Raw genomic sequence first — 19,912 nt, forward strand, 5'->3', positions numbered from 1 at the left:
ATTTATATCTTCATTCTATATTTAAGCCTTTGTCATTTTGTATATATGTCTTGTCTGTTTATACTGTTTATTTGTTTCTATATATTTACCTATTTTCATTTACATCATGTTTCTCTTTTCACAATTGTCCTTTTTTATATACAGTGTTTATTGTTATTCTGCTATTGAAGAGCTGCTAAATGTCTTTTTTTTTTGTTCCTTTTACAATTACAATAAAGATATATTCTATTCTATGAATATACTGTGGTATAGTATAGGCCTACTATACGATAGCATACAACTGCATTGCACACAAAACTACACATGCATTTTTCTGTAGAATTACATGATGGCAACTTGTAAAAAGTTATATTAGTTAACTGCATCAATTTAAATTTTGAATTTTACTTGTTTCTGAGCCAGCACTGCGATGGCCAGAGATGCTGGGATAGGCTCCAGCATCCCCTTAACCTTACATAGAACAAGCAGTTTGGAAAAAGGATTGGATGGATGTTCCTGAGCCTCCTGATAAAAAAGCAATTACATCAGGAACATCACATGACAAAAACTCATTAATGAAAAATAAGGAAAGGGTAAGGATGGAGAAGAGCACAAAATATGTTTGTGTTCAGATAACAAAAGGTTTCTTGAATAATACACTGTGTCCTTGGGGATCCCAGTCCCATAAACCAAAAGGAAAGACTGCCATCTAGTGACCCTCTGGTGAAACAATAAAAAACAAACAAGTTTAAACTCTTTCTGCCTGTCTGTTCTGTCTTTTGTTCGCCCTCTGTAGGGTAGTAAAGAGCTTTAATTATAGCAAGATAGACAAAAATATATTGCTTTTTATTTGACTATGCTTGTCATGTGTTTGTCAACTTTTCCTCAGTATCTTCAAGTCATGTAACTTGCTACTGACAGCTGAGGCAACTATTTTTAACATGACCCACATCCTGTTCTTTAGAAAGGAGTCTTGGAACAAGCCAGGGAACTTCTTGAGACATGGTTCACCCATTAAGTAAGTTGTTTGGTAACTGTTTAGCTTCTGTTGTCAGTGCCGTCTGCAACCGCTTACCCTTAAGTATACAGCAAGGTCTTACAAAACCAGGTACTTTTATAAGGAAAATTAGTGTTTTAGCACAATGTAATATATAAATGCATACAGATAATTGTGTTATAATTGATCAATATGTGTATACATATATTTTAATGAGTAAAATACTACCTTTTTTTCCAGAAGCTGCTGTAGCTCATTGACACTGCTTCAGATAATAATGGTATGTTCATTTAATATTCTCATTATTAAAATATTGGTTACACAGTGATATTTTGTTTGTAAAAGTATATGTCATGATACAAATTTGAATTACAGAATCTGGTAGCATTATATTATGGAGCATTATTATTCTGTGCTCTCTTCCTGTGTTCTGTGTCTCTGTTTGCCTTGTTAATCTCCATGACAAGTAATCACCCACACCTGTCCCTTGTTAACCATGGTTAACTTGTGTATATATACCCCTGTGTTTGGTCTGTTGTTGTTTCTTGTAGATGCTCGTGTTCTATGTTCCTGATCTTCTCCTGTTCCATGTTATCCTGGTTTACCCATGTTTTGTTTAATTTTATTCAGTAAATAAACCTTCTCTGTGATTGGATCCACCTCATCTCTCTTTTGGCCCCAGCATTACAGAGGCCATTCATATGCTATTGTATTCATAAAAGTTGACTCAAAATCAGATAGATCTAAATTAAAGGGACAGATCACTCAAAAAACAAAATGACCCCATGATTTACTCACCCTCAAGCCATCCTAGGTGTATATGACTTTCTTCTTTCAGACGAATACAATCAAGAGTTATATTAAAAAAATATCCTAACTCTTCCAAGCTTTATAATGGCAGTGAATGGGTGTTGATATTCAATAGTCCAATAGAAGTCCAATAAAGTGCATCCATCCATCATAAAAATAATTGAATCGATGCGTTTGTGTAAGAAAAATATCCATATTTAAAACTTTATAAACAGTATGCGCGTTCACGAGAGAATGGTTTTCCAGCGGATGATGTAGGACGTAGGCATAGCGTAAGCTCCGATGAGAATATGCTAGTCTCGCGAGAACCAAGTTTTGTTTACAGGAGCAAAGGAAAACCATTCTCCTCTTGGCTTATATCGAAATCCTCCAACATTTTTCTTCACAAATCCTCGTTTTGTACTTCTAATTGTCCTTCTAATCGTGACCAGTGTTTTGTTTTGCTCTCTCCTCTGCGCTTCGTCACTTCTCACCGGAGCTAATTTTCATTTTTGGGTGAACTATCCCTTTAATCCAAATTTTTGTCCAATCAAAATGTGCTTTCGAATGAGAAAGCCCCTGTTTCTATTGGAGATACAACAATATAGAATGAAGTCTGTGCTTGTCTTTATGAGATTCCAATTTGGAACCAGTGTAAGTTGCTTTGTTGTGCTTGTCTATTGTGTTTTCCAACAGAGTCGCTATAGGAGATCTGGTCCGAGGCTGCACAGACATTGTGAGACCTGTTACAGTCGCCGCTGCAAAGCCTCCATAGAAGTGTCCGTGTCATGCATGGTCATCAACTGCCGCTTGCTTTGTGGGGCCTCCTTCCACATGTGTAAGGAGGATGAACACTCTCTGCTGTGTCCCAATGTGAACGTGCCCTGCCTTAATGCTCACTATGGCTGCCCTTTCACCATGTGTCGCTCTCGGCTGGCCAAACACCTTGAGGTGTGTCCCGCAAGCATCGTCTGCTGCTTGAAGGAGTGGAACCGTTGGCCTCTTGAGAACCCAGAAGCCCCCTTATATACGAACCTTCTGAAAGAGCTCCATGAGCAGGAATCACTGGACCTTTCCATGGCACTGAGAGACCAGAAACATCTATGTGCCAGGTTGAAAATGAGGAGCTGCTTTCCCGAGTTAATGGAGGAACAAGAAGAGGAACCTACCCCAGTGGAGAAGTACGACATTGAGGAGGGAGCGGTAGGAAAAAACACTGTGTGTAATGGGATGCACGTCAACGGACATGGAGAAGATGTGGTCCTTAATGGTCCTGTTGACAAGGAGAAGTACAATCTGTTCGAAAAGATGTTTAGCATGGAAATGGGTGGTTGCAGGCAGGCAGAGGCAGAGGCAGAGGCGTCAAAAACAGAAGAAAAGAAAGGAAAAAAGACATCTAAAGGTTCTTCAAAGCCGCAAGGAGCTTCTGTGGAGCCTGAGAAAAAAGAAGCAAATGTATCCCATGTGGATATCTCCAAAACTGGACTGGCACCTTGGCAGGATGGTGTCCTAGAGAGACTTGGGCGTGAGGTGAAACCCAGAGAATTCAACATGTACATAGTGCATCATGGGCGCATGCTGATCTCCTTTGGTCAAATGGATGCTTGCACGCCCAAAGAGAGAGATTTTGTTTATGGGAGCTTGGAGCCAATACCAGTCCAGACTCTACGTTCCTTCAAGGTTCCCAGTAGTTACAAACAGAGACGCATTCAACTTAGAGAATTCAATACGAGAGTAATGACCGAGCACAAATGCGTTGGCACATCTGACCTGGATATATCTGAGAAAGATGGCGGGGAGATGGATGAGATGTTTTCAACCCTACTCTGTCATGCAGAGGTTGAGATAAGGGGCCACAAAATAAGCGAAACGGTGCCAACAGATGGACTTTATGTCGATATCGCAACACAGACGTATAATTTTTCCACAGCTCCCTTCAAATACAACGCAACTTTGACTGAAATTACAGCAGGCAAGGATTTGAAACTTCACGTTGACCTTGATACAGAAACGGTTACCCTCAGACACAACAAATCAACCTCAGCTTTCACTTTCCTGTGTGGCCATTTCTTCCGGCGGGATGAGTTTGCCTCACACTTTAAGAATGTGCATTTGGATATCCAGTCCTCTCTGAGTGGCTGGTTTGAGCAGAGATGTCCTCTGGCCTACCTTGGTTGCACCTTCAGTCAAAGAAGATTACAGCCGTCCACACACAGGGCCAAAGTCTCCTATAACCAAGACCTCAGTATTTTCACCCTCACACCTGAGGTTCCCGCCTCTCTTAGGAGCGATTCACAGACCGTTCCACTACAGGCACGTGTCAAATATGAAGATTCTCTCAGTAACCTTCCCTTTGAGGTGCTTTACCACATCGCTAGTTACCTGGATAGTTTTACCCTGTCCCAGCTAGCCTTGGTCTCCCGATTGTTCAGGGATATATGTGCCACGCTTCTGCAGGAAAGAGGAATGGTGGGCTTTAAGTGGCATAAGAAGTCATACTCTCATGGAGGAACCAGCTGGAAACCTACCAAAGTAAGACATTTCAGCATTTGTTTAATGAATTGCTTTAAAATATATTTGTAAAGTTCTTTTTTATAAATTATCATAGCAATTAATTAAACCAACCAACCATTTGTTTATTTCTAAAAAGATTTTAACAATTCAAAATCTGCATTGATTTATTGATTTTAACTATGCTATTTCCTTTATATTTCTCTATCGTTCTTTCTTAGGTCTGGGAGTTCAGTACTCTTTTTAGTAAAGTGGGTGACTGGTGCATTGGCGACACACCATCAATGGCTGAGCACCTGAAATGTTGTCCATTCTACCAAACTGAACTGAAAACTGAGCCTTTTGCCCTGGCCAGTATGAAAGGAAAGGAGAGAGACAGTTTGGTTTCTTTGTTTATGGGACGCAGATGATACTGTAACTGGAACTTTTATTTGGAATTTCTGGCTTAAACGTAAAATGGTTACAGTGAGATTCAAATGTCCACTAGTGAAAATGATTATATTTCTATTATGCTAATACTTACTAGTTACTACTATTAAATTCATATTCTACATAACAACTGCAGTGTAAAAAAGTATTTAAAAATGACCATTTCAGAATGTTCAAATATTTGTTACATTTTTGCTTTAATGGCAGTAGTCGTTTCCACTTTATCACGGTCACAGAATTGCTCATTTATTAAGTGGCCTAGAATACAGAATCTCATTATTTATGGTTATTTATTAATAATTTTATTTTTTAGGTTTAAATTAAATTTTGAATCCCAGATGTTCAGGTCTTAAAGGTACTTCTTGTGTGTTTGATTTCTAACTGAATTTTGCCTTTTATTCTCTCTCTGTAAAACTTAAATGTAGACAATAAAACTTTAAATTCAACGAATGTGTTTCTTCTCTTCACTCTAGATTTCCATAGCTCTTATCATGTTTTATGTTTTTTGTTCAAACATGCAAGCATGAATGGGTATAATGAACCCATAGAGTAAAATGTATCATTTTTGTGCGCCCCCATATGATTAGAAAACCACTGTTGAATAAATAGACCTAACAAACAAATGTAAATAAATAATACTGAAAATGTTTAAAAACACCATATGTGCATGAATTAATTATTGCATTCAAACAGCCAAATGCAGCACAATGGAAAAGAAAAGCTTAAGAAAAGTTTAAGATGACATATCAAATTAAAAACATCTTTAAACTTGGCAGCATCTTAAAAACTTTTTAAAAAATCAACTAGATGCTGTGCAGCAGTCAAAGAGAAATAATTCAAATGCAGGGCAGTGGAATGCAAAAACGCATTCTATTTGAACTGCCGCTAAGTTTGGATGTCTTGAAAACACCGGGTACCTAGAGCAGCTATGGTTACAGAACATGTAACTCGACTCTTGAATGCCAAAGCCCTAGTCACACTCCCATTATATAAAAAGTGTCTATTTTTAACTAGTGTGCAGACACAGATATAAGCTCACTCAAACTTTTAGTGACTGAGCTGAACACCAGCGTGGGGTTCACAGTAAAAACACTATGGTAGGTCAAATTTTCTTTGCTTTTTTTAGTGTCTGCCAAATACAAGATGTAAACATAGCAGTCTAAATATCTGCACTGTTTCTGCAAGAAGCATTTAGGTTTTTACCATTAGCTTAGGATTAATGATATTTCTGAAATACATTTCAGGTTTTGCAACTAAGAGGAGGAATATGCAAAAACGTGTATATTATGTCCATATAGCATATGTATTAATTCCAAGACTATAATGCTGTTCTTCTAGATCTGAGATTTGACTAGCATTGACATTGACATGTCATTGACATTCACTTGTAGTTATGGTAATACACAAAGTTTCTGTTCAGTCTAAAACATTGTAAAAACTCTGTTATCTTGCACTTCTTCACAGGGTAGACTAAGGACCCAAACATCGAGGCTTCATCGCCACTGCGAGAGCTGCCACAGCCGGCGCTGCAAGATGGCGATTGAGATTTCTGTGTCATGTGCAATCATGAGCTGCCGTTTGCTGTGCGGTGCTGTGTTTCACCTGTGCAAGGAAGAAGAACACATGCTCTTGTGCCCCAACGACAGGGTGCCTTGTCTCAATGTCGAATACGGCTGCCCGTTCATCATGTGCCGCTCAAACGTGGCTAAGCATTTGACGGTGTGTCCTGCCAGTGTCGTCTCCTGCTCAATGGAGTGGAACCGATGGCCCATTGAAGAGTCTGAGACCCCTGAGTTCTACGAGAACATTTTGAAGGAGAACTACACTCAGGAACCTCTGGATCTCTCGATGGCTCTGAGAGACCAGCAGCATCTGTTTCATTCTCTTAAAATGAAGACTCTCTTTCCTGAACTTATTGAAAAGGTGGCTGAGGAGCCTTCGGTTGCAGTTCCGGAGGGGGCCGTGGGAGGGGTACCGCTCTCGAATGGAGTCGATGAAGCGTCTGCGTCTTCAAGTGCAGAAATGGAAGGAGGTGGGCTCACTCAGGAGGAACGAGAGGAATTAGCGAGGAATCCTACTGTGGTCAATCTCGAAAGCTATTATATTTGGGAAAAAATGTTCAGCATGGAATTGAGCGGCTGCAAGCATACAATAAAATCTATTGGGCAAAATCCTGAAACCTCTCGCAAAGAAATAAAGCCACAAGCCAACCCAAGCAGGTTGGAAGTCCTACGGGAAGAGCTGCCAACGAAGAACGAAAGTCTTGACGCCTCTACTGACATCCCTCAATACAATGCATACGACATGGATGAAGACAAATTCCTCATAGCCACATCCCTGTTTGCATGTGACACGAGGCCCAAGAAGAAACTTGTCTATCAACATTTGGAGCCCATGAAGATTAAAACAGTCCGCACTTTCAAAGTCCCAACCAGCTTCAAAGCCAAACAAAGTCGCATTCGAAACCCCTCGCATAACAAGAAGGTGAACTCAAGCGTAGACACATCTGACCTAGGTGTTGAAATCGATGACATTCCAAAATGGGATGAAGTTCAAGCTACTCTGTTGTGCTCTTTGGAGAGGGAACTACGGGGGCATCTCATAGCCGAATCCAGGTCTACAGATGCCCTTCTTCTGGACGTTGGAACACAGACGTATGATTTCTACTTGGCACCTTTCAAAGAAGAGACTTCACTGGCCGACATCACTGCAGACCAGGCTTTGAAACTTCACGTCCACATTCAGGCTGAGAGCGTCACCAGAAGACACAACAAATCCAGCTCTGCGTTTACCTACCTCTGCAATCACATATTCAGACGGGATGAGTTTCCTTCACACTACAAGAACGTTCACTCTGACATCCAGAGTTGCATCAGTGGATGGTTTGAACAGCGATGCCCTCTGGCCTACCTTGGCTGCACTTTTATTCAGAGAAGGTTTCAGCCCAGCTCTCACAGAGCGACGGTTTTCTATGATAGGGAGCTCAGCACTTTCTGTCTCCGACCGAAGGTTTCAGGCACTCTGTATGATGGTATAAAACCGGTGACTGTGGAAAGAAAGCGTGCACGCAATACAGACGCTCTGAGCAGGCTACCTTTTGAGGTTCTAGTCCATGTTGCTGGATTTCTTGATAGCTTCACCCTGTCCCAGCTGGCTCTGGTCTCTTGTCTAATGAGGGAGGTATGCAGGACCTTGCTTCATGATAGAGGAATGGTCTCACTGAAGTGGGAGAAGAAGGTCTACTCTCATGGTGGATGGTGCTGGAGAGCCAGAAAGAGGGTGAGTTTCTACAGCAATTAAAATTTTGAATAATAATAATAAAAAATGGCAATCTTGTGTAGAGAACAGGCCTATCATTTGGAGTCTGAAGTCACAATGAGCCTTTTGTGGAGAAATGCAATTTTAAAAAACTTGAATTTTCTAGAATCATAATCATTAGAAAGCAGAGACATGTTCAGTGCATAAAATGTGTTTCTCAAAACTCTCAAGACTCAGAATGATGGAGCAGTTCACTTAGCTTGTGTATGTGCATGAACTCTTAAAGGGGTCATATGATGCGATTTCAAGTTTTCCTTTCTCTTTGGAGTGTTACAAGCTCTTGGTGCATAAAGAAGATCTGTAAAGTTGCAAAGACTAAAGTCTCAAATCCAAAGAGATATTCTTTATAAAAGTTAAGAGTCAGCTACGCCTACCTAAAGCGTGTCGTTCTAACACGCCCCCACATATGTACATCACTATGTGGAAATATTAGCATAATGCCGCCCAAATGTGCACGCAAAGAAAGAAGGTGTGGTTTCAGGAACAGCAGTGTTGATGCAGCCATGTCAGGGAGAAGCTGTGTTTCAGTGCGAAAGCAAAGTATCTGACTTACACTAATTGACCTTTAAAACGTCATCAGGTTTGGCAGTTTAGCAACCTGTTCTCCACTGTGGACAGCTGGTGCTTTGACAAATTGCCTCCAATTTCTGAACATCTAAAGGTTTGTCCATACTACCAGAGGGAGAATAAGGCAGCACCTGTTCCTTTAACTGGTGTTAATGAGTGCCACGAGATAAAAGCACACAGGAATCAGAGTCTAGTCTCCATGTTCATGAAAAACGAGTAGCATTTGTATTATAACAATCAAAATAAAGTTTTTTTTGTGTGTGTGACAGACTCACACAATCATTCATCTATACTGAAATTCTGTGTTATTTTGTGCTATTCTGTTTGGAATTTTATTTTGTCATATGTGCAAAAATAAATAAATCACCACATTCTTTTCAGTTTTGGCATGGAATGATTTTTGTGTTGAATTTATTACCCTGTCCTTTCACCCATAAATAAAATTTCTATCAACATTTAATCACCCTCATGTCATTCCAGACCTGTATGCCTTACTTTCTTCTGCAGATCACAAAAGAAGATATATGGGTAACCAAACCATTTTGATTACCATCGACTTGATTATTATCGACATCAAATAGATTTTTATTTGGTAATCTTATAATTGTTGATCTGTGTAGTAAAGGGTTAAGTTGGGTTAAGTTGTTGTGACCGTTTTAAGAAGTAAAACACTGATTTTTGACCTTTTATTATGTCAATAAATGTTTTATGAAAATAAAAAACGGAATGTTGACGGAGAATGGGGAAGGAAAAAAACCCCATGTGTTGGCAATTTCAAAAGATGTTTAATATAGTTCAAATTTTGGAGAAATGAAACAATTACATTTTTTTTTCTCAGCATCAGCCTTTTTTTAACCCCATTTTACCACCCACAATCAAGAAAAGAAGTGTAAAATTTTCAGCGGGACACTGGTAAGACAGAAATTTTTAACTGCTAAGGATTTTAGAATAATAATACAATATTATATTGTCTTAAAGTTGTTTCTATTATAGTATGTTAACTCAAAACGCCTGTGCAGTTGTTAACCTCATTTGTTCTTCGTGATTTAGATGTTTTAGGATGCAGCCGCTGGCTTTACTTGCTTTTCTTTGGGTGCTGCTTCCCTTTGCTTTCTGTCAGGATGATACATGTGCGATACATGGGAGAGATGGCGTGAGTGGAGTCCCTGGCAGGGACGGCTTACCAGGAACAAAGGGAGAGAAAGGAGTACCAGGTGAGAAAGTAATGTGTGATATGAATCCCATATCCAGTTGAAAACGATCAGTTAAAAATAGCATTTTTTTGAGCTTGCAATTGTTAGTATGAAGGAATAGAAATGATCGTTTTTGAATAATAGTATGCTCTCTCAGCATTGCAGGATGAGCTGAACAGTATCACCATGCAAGACCTCAAAGGAGAGACGGGCATCAGAGGTCTTCCAGGAGGACCTGGTCCAAAGGGTTTTATGGGTGCACAGGGTCCAAAGGGTTTTCTTGGTCCTAAGGGTCCTAGAGGATCAAGTGGTGGCATTGATGGCAGTGGAGGCCCTGCCAGCAAGAAGCCAGCTTTCTCTGTGCTGCGAAACCGAGCAGATTATGCTTCATATGGCCAACCTGTGATCTTTGATAGTCAACTTAGCAATGTCGATAATGATTTCAACCTTAAAACTGGCTATTTCACTTGCAAGTTTCCTGGGGTGTATTACTTTGTGTTTCACGCATCGTCTGAAGGACACTTATGTCTCAGACTTAAGAGTGACAGGAATTCAGTCAGCCTGAATTTTTGTGACTTAAACCCAAGATCACTATCTGCTGTTGTGTCAGGTGGTGCCATACTTCAACTATTTACAAATGACAAAGTATGGATCGAGCCTTTCACAAAAAGTGCTGCTGGCAGCAAAATGCCCAAAAGCATGTCTGCTGTGTTCAATGGATTTTTAATCTATCACAAATCATAGGACTTAATAGTCTACATATTAAACACACTGCAAATAATTATTGACTGTGATAGTGATGTATAGCAGTGATGTAAGCATTTCAAAAACATTAATGAAAATCTAATGATCTGTTGCAAGCTGTATTCAAATCTTGTATTCTTGTATCTGGTCTTGTATTAAAACTGCTTTGTTGTCTTTGATAAATGTCTCCAATTAACTAAATAAAAAGCATAAGAACATGTTTATACAAAATGATTACCTTTCATTATATTTTAATTCTAAATTCTACAATCCATTAACAATGAAATATGTGTCTAACGAAAATAAAAGTTGTCTGATTAAAAAAATTAAATGTTAAAAAATAATTGCAATTATTTTTTATTTTAATTATTTGCCACGTTTATTATTTTATATAATATATCTTTATTTTACATTAAAATATTTACACTGAAAAAAGTATGAAACTGTTTTTTTCTCAGAAATCGCTAGTAATTTTCACAAACAATTACAGAGAAAGGCAAGTAACACACTGAATCCAGTAAAAATAAAATAAATAATCCAAATACAAGTAGCACATCTGAAATAGCCTAGTACTTTCTTGTGAAATGTACTATAATAATCTTTGTTTTATTTACAACTTGGAAAAGTAATTTTTGCAAGTGTTGTCAGTAGGGCCCATAAACTTACACTAAGAAAAAAGTCAAATGCTATACTACGAATAAAGATTTGTTTGCATGCAGTTTTGTGAAAGATTCGTGGATAAGTGCAACACGTGCAGCGCAAAAGAGGAACTGTGATTGTCATTAAGTTAGCTTGGACTGGTGTATATGTGTACGATTATAGAGCTCACTATTTCAAGTCGTGTGGGTCCGGTTATCTCCTCGCTCCACAACAAAAATGTTTGGTGGTCACATCATTTTTAGAATTCTTTTAGTGGGTTCCCTCTGCCTGTCTCTAGTCTCTACTGACACTTGTTCTTCTGGAGGGATGCCAGGTTATCCAGGTATCCCTGGATTTCCTGGACGTGATGGAAGGGAAGGGATGAAGGGAGAGAACGGAGAGCCTGGTAAGTTTTCGTTTTTTTTTTAAATTAATTAATTAATTAATTTTTTGAAATAAATCATTCAGAGTGTTTTAGTTTGTGGGAACCTACCAGTTCTTAATCAGAACTTGTTCTATGTTTTAACTATGCAAAAACCGAATGACGTTCGGTTCCGTTAACTCTTCTCGCGCGTGTCCGATTCTCTCACAAACTCAATTCCCGAAAAAAATGACTCTAATGAGCCGGTTCCTTTTAGTGAATCAAAATCGTACAGCGCAAGCAGTGTTACGCAATTCCCAAATGACGGTTGTGGCTAGAAGGGATACTGCAAAAACCGGACGCTAACAATAAATTGAATTTTCTACCTATTAGATTGTGTTTTATTAACGTCTACACCTACCCTAACCCTAACCCTTACAATAATGCAAAAATAGTAATTATTGTTGTACAGTGTGAGAAAAATTACGCTATATTGATGTGCGCATGCCCAGTAGTTTTTGCTGTATGCCATCTAGCCTTAACACCAAATGACTCTACTGAGCTTGTTCTTTTAATGACTCATATCAATGAATCAATCAACAAAGAGATACATGCATTATTATATAATGAATAAAATATATATATATTTTTTTTATCTTTTATATATTTAATATTGTTTATTATAGCCTATAATTAAGGCTATAATTAAGAACTGAATTGCATTTTTGCCAAAAAAAGAAAAGAAAAGTAAACTGTCTGTGTACAGCAATTTTAGTGAACTATAGCTTCTTACCAAAGCTCAGATCAAATAAGTAATAAAACAACAAATTAAATTTAAGAGAAGTGTGTTGTAGGTGTTTGTGTGAACGTTTTGTAGGCTTATATAGTATTAACAGTAATACCTGCAATAACAAACATTGTGGGAATATTTGGGTGAACCCAATTATGAAAACAAAAGTACTGAATTATATAACCTACTAATTAATAGTTAAAAATGCCAACCGATGTTGAGACAGTGTTAGGTTGTAGTATAGGCTGTATACTATACTTCTAACATGATGTAAAAACAACTGTGTATCTCAACAGGGATGCCTCTTAAACCTGATGAAATCAAGAAAAGGGGGGGAAAAGGAGAGCCTGGAACCAAAGGAATTCATGGAAAGAGAGGTCTCCAGGGAGATTTCGGCATAATGGGACCACCCGGCCCCACAGGACAGTCAGGGGACACAGGCAATTTGGACACTTCCAGATCTCATCTGCAGTCTGCATTCAGTGCTGCCCGTGCCACTAGAGCCCATCCTGAGCCAAACTCTCTGATACGCTTCAGTACTATTATCACCAATATCAATGGCGATTTCAATATTGCAGAGAGCAAATTTGTATGTAAAATTCCTGGCACTTATTATTTTGTGTTTCATGCATCGTCCTATGAAAAACATCTCTGTGTAAACCTAATTCATGATGATAAGAAGTTAGCTGTTTTCTGTGATCACATGCAAAAGAGCAACCAGCAGGTGAGCTCTGGAGGGCTAGCAGTTTATCTGAAAGAGAATGAGAAAGTCTGGCTGATGACAGGTGGCTATAATGGCCTGTTTGCAGAAGGGGAGAAAGCAGACAGTGTTTTCTCAGGTTTCCTGATTCATGCACACTGATTGATTGCACTGTTTTGAACTATAAAGTTGAGCGAAGTTGATGCTTGTTAAACATACTGTATCTTTTACTCATGGAAAATGCACACAATTACGTTTTGAAAAGCTACTGATCAAATAAAATAAAATAATGCTTCAGTAAATTGTCTCAAGTTTTATGAATACACAGTATCACTCTTTTCAAAAGATCTGACACATAATCTTTTCAGAACCTGTCAACCTGACCATAGGGATTGTTAATAGTTAATAATAAGCACAGTTTTAGCAAATAATTCTTAACATTATCTGATGATAGCAATTCACAGTGTCTATGTAAGTCAGCTACATGTCATATATCATAAAAAAAGGTTTTGTGATACATACTCTATACCATTCAATCATTCAATTATTATCAGTGTTGAAAACAGTTGTGCTGCTTAATATTTTGTGGAAACCATGATAGATTTTTTCTCAGGATTCTCTGATGAATAGAAAGTTTAAAAGAACAGCATTTATTTTAAATAGAAATCTTTTGTTACATTATAAATGTCCACTGTCACTTTTGATCAAATTAACGCATCCTTGCTAAGAAAGTACAAATTTCTTTCAAAACACTTTTCGATATGGATAACTTTGCTTCCTTTTTCAGTTTCTCAGAAAAGGGATATGGAACTTGCAAACATTAGCAAAATAAAATGTCAAAAACACTAATGAAATAGGTAATCCAAGGTTAATCTAAATTATGATGAATATGTGTTTTGATACTTCCCTTTATTGTGCAACTCTGCACTTCTCCTCTGAAACCGGGAAATCAAATCAGAGCTTTTCATGCAGACCGGAGAAAAACATTCAATGTAACACTCAGCTTCAAGGCCATCCATCTGTATTTCCAACAGCTTTCTTGGAAGATAAGATGGTAAGATAAATTATTCATCTTATTGTAATAAATCTATATTTGGCTTCTATTTCAAAAATTCTTATTGAAATACATCATTTGATTAAAGGAATATTTACATGCTTGCTTATATCAGTCACTGTAGCAGAACTGAATTGTCCAATGATTTTTCCTTGAAATGGCACTTGTTTTTAAATAAGTTTTTTTTTTTTTAAACAGGCATTCATCTTCATGTCTGCACATATGGTGCTGCGGCTTACTATTATGCTGTTGCTGGTGGCTTCCTCTGAGTCAGAGACATGTGATGGCTACAGAGGTTTCCCTGGAAGACCAGGTATTCCAGGAGTTCCTGGTACCGATGGGAAGAATGGTGCAAAAGGAGAAAAAGGAGATCCAGGTATAGTGATATGTGGAAAAAACTGCAAATTGAAAGTCAAAAATGTGCCTTCTGTTTCCCTCGACTGTCCTAAATAAAGGCAAAGAATCCGATAAATAAAATAAAAAGTCTGCATTTTAACCCATAAAATCTTATGCTTAACCCTTGTGCTGGTGTTCATGATCAAAAAATGACCGGCCTTTTAAAAATGGCTTGTAAATCTCCCATTATGCTATATTATTATTAATATTATTAAATCCTGGATTCACTCTTTTTTGTCAACTTGATTTTTTTTTCAATTAGCAAAGTTTTTATATTTCTTTTTGTAAGGGATTATTCATAGGCCTGCACTTATCTGAGCTTATGCACCTATTGAGTGACAAAAAGCTTTATTTGTGGATAATTTTGGGAATATTCACTCAAAAACTAAGGTGCATAAGCTCAGATCAATGAGGCCTCTATGACCTATTAGCTCTAAAAAGAAGTACAAAACGTGTGCTAATTAAAAAAAAGTGGATAAAAAGATTGAATCCAATATTTGGAAATAATATGCCATAAAAAGTACACTATTTATTTATTGTTTTTGTTTGTTTGTCATAAACTGTGTGAGCAAAGTTGGTAAAGGGATAGTTCACCTAAAAATGAAAATTCTGAATGTAAATGAAAAAATCATTTACTCACCCTCAAGTTGTTCCAAACCTGTATGAGTATCTCTCCTCTCGGAACACAGAAGAACATATTTTGAAGAATGTTGGTAACCAAATCAAGTTTCTGGTACCCACTGATTTCAACTGATTGTTTATCCATATTTGGGAAATAGAGAGGTACTCATACAGGTTTGGAACAACTTGAGGCTGAGTAAATGATAACAGATTTTTTTTTTTTTTGTGTGTAGATTATCCCTTAAGTTTTAGTCTAATGCAAGAACATTAACTAGCATTTTCTGGAAAAAGAAAACCCTGCCTGAGTCAAAATGACAACATGAAGGTTAAACTCACTTTACCTGGCTGTGTGCGTGATTGCAGGTGAGGATGCAGTGCCGATAATTGGGCCAAAAGGGGACCCTGGAATTCCTGGACTCCCAGGCAGGCCTGGTGAGAAGGGGGACAAGGGACTACATGGTCCACCAGGCCCAGTGGGACCGAAGGGAGAGAGGGGAGATTTTACTGGGGTAGATACTCCAAACCAGTATTTTGTTTTCTCTTACAAAAAAAGTTCTCGGACACAGAGAGTTCAACCAGACAAATTAATCGTCTTTGACATCCCACTGATCTCTGGGGCAGGTGATGTTTTGGATAGTGAGGGTTTCTTTGAGGTGGGAAAAGCTGGCATGTATTACATCAGTTACCACATTTCATCCAGTCAATCTGCCTGCCTAAAGATTCAGGTAGGGGAGGAAGAGAAGGTCAAGTTCTGTGATTCACCTGGAATGATTATGGTAACTGCAGGATCTGTAGTACTGCCACTGAAAACAGGTGATAAGGTGTCTGTACAGACAACTGCGCTGAGCTCTATCTTCAGTAGAGACACTGACTGCACCTTTACAGGCTTCTTGCTCTTCCCAATGAATGGATAAGATGATTTTGATTAGCCACACCCTTGATTTTACTCTTCCTTATTACAATTTGCAACCATTGCTTGGGAATATCTAATGTTATTGTTGATTAAAATTGTTGATGCTATCTTATATCGTTTCTTGACTTCTTTCACTATACTTATAATAAAGTGCATTGTTTTATATTTATATATTTATTCATGAAAGAAAAAATGTATCACAGTTTCCACAAAAATCAGCACCAAATCAGCATATTAGAATAATTTCTGAACACTGTAATACTGAAGACTGTAGTAATGAATGCTGAAAATTCAGCTTTGCCATCACAAGAATAAATTACATTATAAAGTATATTACAATAGAGAATAGTTCATTTAAATAGTAATAATATTTCACAATATTATGGTTTTACTATTTTGATTAAATAAATGCAGCCTTGGTAAGCATTTGATAGTAACTTCTTTCAAAACCATAAAAAGAAAAGAAAGGGAAAGAAAAGAGCATACACAAATACAAAGTATATATGTATATACAGCATATATATATATATATATATATATATATGAAGTGTTTGGTTCCAAAACGCTATAAATCCATTTTGATTAATTTGAGTAAAAATTTGTTTTCTTTACCAAGAAAGTGGACATTGCATAGACTTCTATTGATTTTCTGTCAGGATAATGGTATTTCTATTAGTTAACCCAACCCCTACCCCTAAACCTACCCCTTACAGAAACATGTGCAAAACACTAGATATAAATAAAAACATATTTTGGTTAATTTATAAGCCTTTTTAACTGAGGACCAGTAAAATGTCCTCACTGGTGGACTGTCATGATCTTTCACAATATAAGTGAGGACATTTGTTTAAAGGGGTCATATGACGTTGCTAAAAAAGAACATTATTTTGTGTATTTGGTGTAATGGAATGTGTTTATGCGGTTTAAGGTTCAAAAAACACATTATTTTCCACATACTGTACATTATTGTTTCTCCTCTATGCCCCGCCTTTCTGAAACGCTCGATTTTTACAAAGCTCATTGGTCTGAAAAGCGAGGTGTGCTCTGATTGGCCAGCTATCCATATACAGTATAAATGTAACTAGTTTACCCAGCTAATAATTTCCCAGAATTTTCTAAGGACTGTTAGTTTATGGTTATTTAAGCTGAAAAGAACAGCCTAAAACATTCCTTACAATGTTCCCAATGAAATAACCAAACCATACAATAACATTAGGGAAATAATAACAATATGTTTTCTTGGTTATTAATAAATTGAGCTTTTTTTAAGCATAAATATTGAGATACTGAAACCGGCTGTTTTTATTCAGGTTTGATTAAACTAAGAGTCTCATGCTGAGCACAAGTGCAACGTCTCGTCAGTCTATGGTATTTATTACAGAACACTCATTGTTCTTGAGCCAAGTCCATCACCCTTCAGGCTTTCTATAAAGAATAGAGCAGCCATGGCAACAGCCGCTAACTGAGTGCAACAGCCATTCCCTAACATGCCACTGTGCTGCAAGAATGTAAAAAAAAATCAGCAGCTACCAAACTGCTCAGAAATCAAATCCACGGGAAGAAAATGTGCCATGCATGAGGTGAGTTCACTTTTTTTAATTGGAGGACAAAGAGGACAAGGTGAAATAATTTTAAATTCTATAAAGGTTTTGAAATCAGCCAATAACTACTCTGAATATATATAGTGCACAAGTAAACATCTCATTAGAAAATGTTTAAGTGTGACTAAAATTACTGATTAAAAAATTGAAACATAACCTTTAAATCACCTTCATTCATAAAAAAACAATGGTGTAGAATATTTTTTTTACAAGTTTAAATATACACCAGTATATTTGGTGTATATACCAGTCTCACCAATAACTCAAAGATGACTACTCATGAGAAGACAATCAGCAAGCAACAGAGACCATCTCTAAGAATCCCATTTGGTCACCGACGTAGAACAGATATATTGCTCCTCAAAAACGGTCAAATGACGTTGAAACACCCACAAGCCTTTCCAATGCTGGGAGAACTTCCTTCTTTGGCTGGTAAGCAGTGAAACAAGCAGATTTTCATTTGTCCTCAGCTTTCATTCAGAATTCCCAAAGACATATGACTATAGTTAGGTCTGTAACAGTCAGCAAATGGTACATGGCATTCAGATGATAAACTAAAGCATATTTGAATGAGTGTCACTTACAAAAAGACAAATGCTGACAAATATTCTCTTCAGGCTTACTGCTCTACCCTGGTAAGCGGGAAAAGATGGTAACCACAACAGAAACTGAATTTGGACCCAAAACCTGCCCAAAGGTAGAGCCAAAGATCCTACAGTGCAGCCTAACTCTAGATGGTATGAATCTCATTGGAATTTGGGAAAATGATTAACTAGCATCTATTAGAAATGCTACAAACCATCTGTTGTAAACTTACCTATTTTGCAGATCTGTGAGTCAAATATTAGCCATCACTACATAACTGCTGTTTTATTAAGTTCATTATTAAATAACGGATTTCCTTGGCAGGCAAGATTAGAGGGCTGGAAAAAACTAAAGATATTTACATTATATGTTATATAGTATTATTTATATACACTACTGTTTAAAAATTTGGGGTCAATATTTTTAAAAACAACAACAAAACAGAAATATGTTTATTCAGCAAGGAGACATTACATTGATCAAAAAATGTATTTACATTTATGTTATCAAAGAATTTCATGGTTTCCATCAAATTTGAAAATTGTTTTCACTATAATAATTACAAACAAATTCTTTAACAATAAGAAATGTTTCTTGAGTATACCGAGGACTGGAGTAATGGCAGCTGAAAAAAACTTAACTTTGCTATCACAGGAATAAATTACATTTAAAAATATATTACAGTGCAGCCTAACTCTAGATGAAACGGAACTCGTTGAAATTCTAGAAAATAATGAATTAGCATCGATTTGGAAAGCTATAAACTTTCTTACCCAACCTATTTTGTAGATCTCTGTGCCAAATATCTCTATGTAATTGCAGGTGACAGGAGTTTCAGCACAACAAATAGAGAGGATTACCCTTATTACAAACCAGATGGCAGTCCAATCGTGTGGCATGGAAAAGTCCCCGCAAGAGAAAACAGGACTGGCCAAGCACAGAGATGTTCTCTTTACCAGCAGGACTTCCCTGCTCCAAAGAAAATCTATGTCAGGAGAAATCAGGTTGTACCTCATCCTGACAACCTGGCGATCAACACTTCAATGAGGCAAGGCCACTGAACTTACTTGCATTCAGTTTGACTTAAAAGAATATATTAAAAGTAATGAATTTAAATTTGTGCTGTACAGAGCTGAATACAAAACAGTGCAGCAAGAGGCTTTCCCAGGCTGGGATGTCTCTGTGCACGCACGCCCACCGCCTGCCCGACTCAAAAGAACAGCTGTAGATGACTGATGAAGGCCAGAGAAAACCATCAAAGTGCATTTATACACTGGATGCATAAATAACACAAAAAGCTTCTTTCGACCATGCATTTATGTTAGTCAGCTTTACTTTTGTGTCTTTCAACTGTACTACATGACATTTAATATCTTTAGAACTCAAAGAAAATATATTTCTGCTTACTTTTACATTTGAAAATTTCTTATTATACAGTACCGTTTAAATGTTTGGGGTCAGTAATATATATACACTACCGGTCAAAAGTTTGTGATCAGAATGATTTTTAATGTTTTTTTACAGGAGTTTCTTATGCTCATCAAGGCTGCATTTATTTGATCAAGATGACTTATACGGTCTTTTTACGCGTTGCGTACTTACAGTCTGTGAGTCAGCATTATTTGTCAGAACACCGGCATTGTAGGCCGATTTTTAATGTTTTTTACAGGAGTTTTTTATGCTCATCAAGGCTGCATTTATTTGATCAAACATACCGGAAAAAAA

General features: G+C 37.3%; 6 protein-coding genes across 8 annotated transcripts; all 6 read left to right on the forward strand.

Moving 5' to 3' along the window:
- Positions 1–766: 766 nt before the first annotated feature.
- Positions 767–4,972, forward strand: LOC107719006 (F-box only protein 40-like). Of its 3 annotated transcripts, XM_016526289.1 has the most exons (5): positions 767–771; positions 869–997; positions 1,217–1,256; positions 2,462–4,297; positions 4,498–4,972. In XM_016526289.1, exons 2-5 carry the CDS (start codon positions 921–923, stop codon positions 4,684–4,686), a joined length of 2,142 nt encoding a protein of 713 aa, XP_016381775.1. In that variant the 5' UTR covers positions 767–771; positions 869–920; the 3' UTR covers positions 4,687–4,972. The 3 variants fall into 3 exon arrangements, with proteins under 3 accessions (XP_016381775.1, XP_016381776.1, XP_016381777.1); XM_016526290.1 differs by lacking the exons at positions 767–771; positions 869–997 and adding an exon at positions 1,011–1,087; XM_016526291.1 differs by lacking the exons at positions 767–771; positions 869–997 and adding an exon at positions 1,011–1,087 and having other exon boundaries at positions 1,220–1,256.
- A 755-nt stretch (positions 4,973–5,727) lies between these two features.
- Positions 5,728–9,051, forward strand: fbxo40.1 (F-box protein 40, tandem duplicate 1). The gene is made up of 3 exons (XM_016526292.1): positions 5,728–5,802; positions 6,170–7,984; positions 8,604–9,051. The coding sequence occupies exons 1-3, from the start codon at positions 5,800–5,802 to the stop codon at positions 8,808–8,810; spliced, it is 2,025 nt and encodes a 674-aa protein (XP_016381778.1). The 5' UTR covers positions 5,728–5,799; the 3' UTR covers positions 8,811–9,051.
- A 175-nt stretch (positions 9,052–9,226) lies between these two features.
- Positions 9,227–10,745, forward strand: LOC107719008 (complement C1q subcomponent subunit A-like). The gene is made up of 3 exons (XM_016526293.1): positions 9,227–9,502; positions 9,641–9,804; positions 9,941–10,745. The coding sequence occupies exons 2-3, from the start codon at positions 9,651–9,653 to the stop codon at positions 10,525–10,527; spliced, it is 741 nt and encodes a 246-aa protein (XP_016381779.1). The 5' UTR covers positions 9,227–9,502; positions 9,641–9,650; the 3' UTR covers positions 10,528–10,745.
- A 601-nt stretch (positions 10,746–11,346) lies between these two features.
- Positions 11,347–13,301, forward strand: c1qc (complement component 1, q subcomponent, C chain). The gene is made up of 2 exons (XM_016526294.1): positions 11,347–11,572; positions 12,614–13,301. Exons 1-2 carry the CDS (start codon positions 11,404–11,406, stop codon positions 13,177–13,179), a joined length of 735 nt encoding a protein of 244 aa, XP_016381780.1. The 5' UTR covers positions 11,347–11,403; the 3' UTR covers positions 13,180–13,301.
- A 649-nt stretch (positions 13,302–13,950) lies between these two features.
- Positions 13,951–16,100, forward strand: c1qb (complement component 1, q subcomponent, B chain). Its single transcript, XM_016526295.1, has 3 exons — positions 13,951–14,071; positions 14,270–14,447; positions 15,452–16,100. The coding sequence occupies exons 1-3, from the start codon at positions 14,069–14,071 to the stop codon at positions 16,000–16,002; spliced, it is 732 nt and encodes a 243-aa protein (XP_016381781.1). The 5' UTR covers positions 13,951–14,068; the 3' UTR covers positions 16,003–16,100.
- A 1,771-nt stretch (positions 16,101–17,871) lies between these two features.
- Positions 17,872–19,614, forward strand: LOC107718967 (uncharacterized). The gene is made up of 4 exons (XM_016526226.1): positions 17,872–18,034; positions 18,220–18,339; positions 19,010–19,235; positions 19,318–19,614. Exons 1-4 carry the CDS (start codon positions 17,872–17,874, stop codon positions 19,421–19,423), a joined length of 615 nt encoding a protein of 204 aa, XP_016381712.1. The 3' UTR covers positions 19,424–19,614.
- Positions 19,615–19,912: the final 298 nt, after the last annotated feature.

This window comes from Sinocyclocheilus rhinocerous, unplaced genomic scaffold (genome assembly GCF_001515625.1).
Source record: "Sinocyclocheilus rhinocerous isolate Xijiao unplaced genomic scaffold, SAMN03320098_v1.1 scaffold753, whole genome shotgun sequence".
In the NCBI taxonomy this organism is placed as follows: domain Eukaryota; kingdom Metazoa; phylum Chordata; class Actinopteri; order Cypriniformes; family Cyprinidae; genus Sinocyclocheilus; species Sinocyclocheilus rhinocerous.